This window comes from Babylonia areolata, chromosome 28 (assembly GCF_041734735.1).
Source record: "Babylonia areolata isolate BAREFJ2019XMU chromosome 28, ASM4173473v1, whole genome shotgun sequence".
Lineage (NCBI taxonomy): Eukaryota > Metazoa > Mollusca > Gastropoda > Neogastropoda > Buccinidae > Babylonia > Babylonia areolata.
In genome coordinates, this window is record NC_134903.1 from 3,388,227 (window position 1) to 3,395,726 (window position 7,500).

The 7,500-nt window shown below is 41.3% G+C and overlaps 1 protein-coding gene across 1 annotated transcript in view; it reads left to right on the top strand.

Moving 5' to 3' along the window:
• LOC143301941 (uncharacterized) overlaps window positions 1-7,500 on the top strand; it is a 155,202-nt gene that overhangs the window by 60,542 nt on the left and 87,160 nt on the right. Inside the window, exons 24-26 of the mRNA XM_076616399.1 lie at window positions 376-493; window positions 1,181-1,375; window positions 2,539-2,657. Coding sequence (XP_076472514.1) covers window positions 376-493; window positions 1,181-1,375; window positions 2,539-2,657 — 432 coding nt within the window. The remainder of the gene's footprint in view (window positions 1-375; window positions 494-1,180; window positions 1,376-2,538; window positions 2,658-7,500) is intronic.

Below are 7,500 nucleotides of genomic sequence, written 5' to 3' on the forward strand. Positions count from 1 at the left end.
TGTGCTGTGTTGTGTTGTATTGTGTTATATCATGCTGTGTTGTGTTGTATTGTGTTATATTGTTCTAAAATGTAAAGGGGCTTCAGGCACTGGAAGGTCTGCACAAACGTTGACCTGGTAGGTCGTCAAAAATCTCCACCCTTTACCCACAAGGTGCTGTTACCGAGATTCGAACCCGGGACCCTGAGATTGAAAGTCCAAAGCTTTTACCACTCGGCGACTGCACCCGTCTATGATAAAGAAAATTGTGTGTTCTGTTTTTATTGTTATCATTATTAGTAGTAGTACCAGTTCATTTGTGATGATGATGATTGTTATAATCATCATTAGTAGGAGTAGTAGTAGTAGTAGTGAAAAGAGGATTGTGTGTTCCAGGAACAAACCAAGGGCACACGACCAGACCAGACAATGGCGGCAGGCCAGATGGGGAGCGGTGCAGTATCGGACAAGAAAGACCGTTTGTTCTGCTTGGACATGCCCTACAGACATTCAGGTAATCTTTTCCTTCTTCTTCTTGTCCTCCATCTTGTCCTTCTTCTTCTTGTCCTCCATCTTGTCCTTCTTGTCCTCCATCTTGTCCTTCTTCTTCTTGTCCTCCATCTTGTTCTTCTTGTCCTCCATCTTGTTCTTCTTGTCGTCCTTCTTCTTCTTCTTCTCCTCTTACTGCCAGTTAGCTCCCCTGACTTTACCCACAGACAACCCATTTGTATGGGTAAGAAATAAAATAGAAAAACGGATATTAGAAAACTGATCAGTAACATAAGGAGTTAGTTGGGGACAAAATATAAAACTTCCTCCCTTCATACGCTATCGTACAGTGAGATGATGAAAGTATCCATATTATTTTTTTGTTTGAAATTTGCACACACTGATGACTTGTAGATGAATCCAGGAAAGCACAAAGAGTTTGAAACAGATTAAATTCAGAACATTATACAGCCAGGTTACGGCCCCTTCGTCTAACTCTGTTGTCTGCCTTGTGACTGAGACGAAAGTGGGTCAGACACCATTGTTGACACGCACTGTTCACGTGAACCAGTCACCGTGAAAACAACTCTTGCAGCAGTGGAGAATGGAAGGGTCAGATAAGATGATTTTAGCTCATAGCGTCATTACGCAAGTTAGGTGCTTTTGTAATGTTCTTCTTTTTATCTTTTTTTTTTTTTTTTTCGTCTGACAGCATTGGAGAAGTGGACAAAGGAACAGCTGGAGAAGCAGGCGCAGCCGCAGAAGATCGCGACCTTTCTCAAGGCCAACACCCGCGTCTTCTGCCTGCTGCCCTCTGACCTTGACCTTGGCTTCCTGCGCTACCCGAGCATGTCCACCCTGTGTCAGCCTGAAAAACAGGCCCTGCACCTGCTGTGTTCCGGGCAAGGTGAGGAGGCGCTGCACACAAATGTCCCGGCAGGTGTCACAGAAAAAAGCTCAGGTGTTACAGGCGGCAAGGTCGGGGTGTTACATGCAAAAGCCAGGTGCTGTAGAAATGTTTAGGGGTTACAGGTGCGCTGTTGGGTGTTGTTACATGCGAGGTCCGGTGTTACAGGCAAGGTCATGTGCTGTAGGAGTGTTCAGGTGTTACAGGCAAGGTCAGGTGTTACAGGCAAGGTCATGTGCTGTAGGAATGTTCAGGTGTTACAGGCAAGGTCAGGTGTTACAGGCAAGGTCAGGTGTTACAGGCAAGGTCATGTGCTGTAGGAATGTTCAGGTATTACAGGCAAGGTCAGGTGTTACAGGCAAGGTCAGGTGTTAAGGCAAGTTCAGGTTTACAGGGAGGTGAGGCAAGGAAAGATCAGGTGTTACAGGGCAAGGTCAGGTGATACAGGGAAGATGAGGTGTAACATGAAAGGTGGGGTGTTACAGAAAAGGTCGTGTGTTACAGAAAAGGTCGGGTGTTACAGAAAAGGTCAGGTTTACGGGAAAGGTCAGGTGTTACAGGCAAGGTCATGGGCAAGGTCAGGTGTTAAGGCGAGGTCAGGTTAGTAGGTGACTCTGCATGATGTGCCATGTGATCTGTGGGTTGTTGTTGTTTTTTCAAGTTCCTTGTCTGTGTGTCAAGTCAAGTCAAGTCAAAATGATCTTTATTGAGGGTAAAAGAATACGCGTATACAGCTTTTTTACATCCTGCCCTCATAAAAAAAAAGAGAAGAATTTTTTTTTTTTTTTAATTTAAAAAGGAAGAAATGGGGGAAGTGGGGGTCTGGAAAGGATAATATGGAAATAATTACAAGAAACACACAAAAATTCTACCGAGAACAACAACAACAACAACAACAGAAATAATACAAGCGTAAATAGCAATAAATTTACATATGATACTGATATGATTACAACACGCAATGCGACATTCTTACATCATTAACTTAATTCAGGAAGAAAAGAGAGAGAGGAAAAACGAGAGAGAAAGATACATAATACATGCACACACACACACACACACACACACACATATAAAGAGAGAGAGAGAGAGAGAGAGAGTGTGTGTGTGTCGTTCTTTTCTTCAAACATTGCCGGCTCACTTCAGCTACTGTCTGTGGTCAGAGAACCTGTATCACTTGGTCGACCACAAGGGCCTCCGCTGTGCTGATGTCATGAAGACCTACCAGGGGCAGGAACTCTTCCTGCAGTGTGCCTACCTGCTGCTCTCCCTTTCCACTGCTGTAAGGTGTCTTTTGTCATTGATTATTTGTTTGTTTGGTTGGGTTTTTTTTAATTTTTTATTTGTTTGATTTGTATTTGTTCATTTTTTCTTTCTTTCAGTAATATCTGTTTTTCTTACTTCGATTGTTTTATTTATTGACAGTGTCAGGTTGACTGACCAACTCAGATTTTTGTTTGTTTGTTTGTAATTTGGGAAATTGTATCTGACTGGAATTTGTTTTTGTAAAAATTTTGTAAGGGAGAGGATTACCGATCATATTAAAAAAAAAATTATGAGTAGGAAGAAGGCTGTTAAATTAAAAAAAAATTTTTTTGAGTGATGTTGCTGTTTGGTTTTGCGGTGCCTGCTGTGTTGTGTTGTGTTGTGTTACTTCTTCTTCTGTGTTCGTGGGCTGCAACTCCCACGTTCACTCGCATGTACACGAGTGGGCTTTGACGTGCATGACCGTTTTTACCCCGCCATGTAGGCAGTCATACTCCGCTTTCGGGGGTGTGCATGCTGGGTATGTTCCTGCTTCCATAACCCACCGAACGCTGACATGGATTACAGGATCTTTAACGTGCGTATTTGATCTTCTGCATGCGTTTACACATGAAGGGGGTTCAGGCACTAGCAGGTCTGCACATATGTTGACCTGGGAGATCGTAAAAATCTCCACCCTTTACCCACCAGGCGCCGTCACCGTGATTCGAACCCAGGTCCCTCAGATTGAAAGTCCAACGCTTTAACCACTCAGCTATTGCGCCCGTCGTGTTACTTCTTGTCACGATAGATTTCTCTGTGTGAAATTGGTGGTGACTCTCCCCAAGGGAGATCATATCACTGCAGTGTAGTACCACCCTTTTTTTTTTCTTTTTTTTTCTGTCTATAAGCGTAATTGTTTTACTGTCAGTGTGGATTTTTCTGTCTGCAAGTGTAATTGTTTTACTATCAATGTAGATTTTTATGTCTGCAAAGTGTAATTGTTTTACTGTCAATGTGGATTTTTATGTCTGCAAAGTGTAATTGTTTTACTGTCAACGTGGATTTTTATGTCTGCAAAGTGTAATTGTTTTACTGTCAACGTGGATTTTTATGTCTGCAAAGTGTAATTGTTTTACTGTCAACGTGGATTTTTATGTCTACAAGTGTAATTGTTTTACTGTCAATGTGGATTTTTATGTCTGCAAAGTGTAATTGTTTTACTGTCAATGTGGATTTTTATGTCTGCAAAGTGTAATTGTTTTACTGTCAATGTGGATTTTTTTTTGTCTAAAAGTGTAATTGTTTTACTGTCAACGTGGATTTTTATGTCTGCAGGTGTAATTGTTTTACTGTCAACGTGGATTTTTGTCTGCAAGGGTAATTGTTTTACTGTCAATGTGGATTTTTCTTCAGCAATATTTTGCCTGGGACACCATCTTGTTGTCACAGGTTTTCTTTTACATGCTGTAAGTGCGTGCTGTGCTGTGCATTGGACGTCGGTTAATCACTTCACGTGAAAGACCATCTTATGGATTGTTCTCAGACACTGGTATCACTTGTTGGTGCTTTACCGTCTTCAGTGAAAACAGGGGCCCTGTATGAAATGTGCACTATCAACAAGGGGGAAAAACATACATGACACAAATGTTACACAAGCTATTCTACATTTGAATTGAATATCTGAGTTTCATTTTCTTTTTTTTTTTTTGTCAAGGAGTCACTGCGTTTGGACAAGTCCACACATGCTACACCACATTTGCAGCGTAACCCGGTGTCACTACTTTAGTGGATATTTTTCTACAGAATTTTGCCAGAGCATGACAATACGTCGCCATAGGTTCTGTGTCAGTGGGTTTAGTGTGTGCTTCACTTGAACCATCAGTTTATCATCTCAGTCAAATAACTAGATGTTCAGTCTGATTTTTACAGTCAAGCCTCAAAGAAAAGGCGAGGCTGGGATTTGAACCCAAACCCTCACGGACACTGTGTTGTCAGATAATCATGACAGGCGCCATAGCTGAATGGTTAAAGCGTTGGACTTTCGATCTGAGGGTCCCGGGTTCGAATCACGGTGACGGCACCTGGTGGGTAAAGGGTGGAGATTTTTACGATCTCCCAGGTCAACATATGTGCAGACCTGCCAGTGCCTGAACCCCCTTCGTGTGTATACGCAAGCATAAGATCAAATACGCACGTTAAAGATCCTGTAATCCATGTCAGCGTTCTGTGGGTTATGGAAACAAGAACATACCCAGCATGCACAACCCCGAAAGCAGAGTATGGCTGCCTACATGGCGGGGTAAAAACGGTCATACATGTAAAAAGCCCACTCGCGTATACAAGTGAACATGGGAGTTGAAGCCCACGAACGCAGAAGAAGAAGAAGAAGAAGATAATCATGGTTACCATTCTGCTACCTTCCACTGTCAATGTCTGAATGTGTTTTTATTGTTGCTGACAGTAGAAGTGGTGTGTGTGTTTCGAAGGAGAATACCTATAGACTTATGTGTGTTTCAGATGATGATACCTATGTACATGTGTTTCAGATGATGATACCTATGTACATACCTATAGACGTGTGTGTGTTTCAGATGATGATACCTATGTACATACCTATAGACGTGTGTGTGTTTCAGATGATGATACCTATAGACATGTGTTTCAGATGACGATACCTATAGACATGTGTTTCAGATGACGATGCCTATAGACATGTGTTTCAGATGATGATACCTATGTACATACCTATAGACGTGTGTGTGTTTCAGATGACGATACCTATAGATGTGTTTCAGATGACGATACCTATGGACATGTGTTTCAGATGACGTTACCTATAGACATGTGTTTCAGATGACGATACCTATGGACGTGTGTTTCAGATGACGATACCTATGGGCATGTGTTTCAGATGACGATACCTATAGACATGTGTTTCAGATGACGATACCTATGGACATGTGTTTCAGATGACAATACTATAGACATGTGTTTCAGATGACGATACCTATAGACATGTGTTTCAGATGACGATACTATAGACATGTGTTTCAGATGACGATACCTATGGACATGTGTTTCAGATGACGATACCTAAGATGATGATACCTATAGACATGTGTTTCAGATGACGATACCTATGGACATGTATTTCAGATGACGATACCTATAGACGTGTGTTTCAGATGACAATACTATAGACATGTGTTTCAGATGACGATACCTATAGACATGTGTTTCAGATGACGTCCATAGCTATGGACGTGTGTTTCAGATGACGATACCTATGGACATGTGTTTCAGATGATGATACCTATGGACGTGTATTTCAGATGACGATGCCTATAGATGTGTGTTTCAGATGATGATACCTATGGACATGTGTTTCAGATGATGATACCTATAGACGTGTGTTTCAGATGACGATACCTATGGACATGTGTTTCAGATGATGATACCTATGGACGTGTATTTCAGATGACGATGCCTATAGATGTGTGTTTCAGATGACGATACCTATAGACGTGTGTTTCAGATGACGATACCTATAGACGTGTGTTTCAGATGATGATACCTATGGACATTTTTCAGATGACAATACTATAGACATGTGTTTCAGATGACGATACCTATAGACGTGTGTTTCAGATGACGATACCTATAGACGTGTGTTTCAGATGATGATACCTATAGACATGTGTTTCAGATTTCAGATGAAGATACCTATAGACATGTGTTTCAGATGACGATACCTATGGGGATGTGTTTCAGATGACGATACCTATAGACGTGTGTTTCAGATGACGATGCCTATAGACATGTGTTTCAGATGACGATACCTATAGACGTGTGTTTCAGATGATGATACCTATAGACGTGTGTTTCAGATGACAATACTATAGACATGTGTTTCAGATGACGATACCTATAGACATGTGTTTCAGATGACGTCCATAGCTATGGACGTGTGTTTCAGATGACGATACCTATGGACATGTGTTTCAGATGATGATACATATAGACGTGTGTTTCAGATGACAATACTATAGACATGTGTTTCAGATGACGATACCTATGGACATGTGTTTCAGATGACAATACTAAAGACATGTGTTTCAGATGATGATACCTATGGACATGTGTTTCAGATGACGATGCCTATAGACATGTGTTTCAGATGACGATTCCTATAGACGTGTGTTTCAGATGATGATACCTATAGACGTGTGTTTCAGATGACGATACCTATAGACATGTGTTTCAGATGACGATACCTATGGACGTGTGTTTCAGATGACGATACCTATAGACGTGTGTTTCAGATGACGATGCCTATAGACATGTGTTTCAGATGACGATTCCTATAGACGTGTGTTTCAGATGATGATACCTATAGACGTGTGTTTCAGATGACAATACTATAGACATGTGTTTCAGATGACGATACCTATAGACATGTGTTTCAGATGACGTCCATAGCTATGGACGTGTGTTTCAGATGACGATACCTATGGACATGTGTTTCAGATGATGATACCTATGGACGTGTATTTCAGATGACGATGCCTATAGATGTGTGTTTCAGATGATGATACCTATGGACATGTGTTTCAGATGATGATACCTATAGACGTGTGTTTCAGATGACGATACCTATGGACATGTGTTTCAGATGATGATACCTATGGACGTGTATTTCAGATGACGATGCCTATAGATGTGTGTTTCAGATGACGATACCTATAGACGTGTGTTTCAGATGACGATACCTATGGACATGTGTTTCAGATGATGATACCTATGGACATGTGTTTCAGATGACAATACTATAGACATGTGTTTCAGATGACGATACCTATAGACGTGTGTTTCAGATG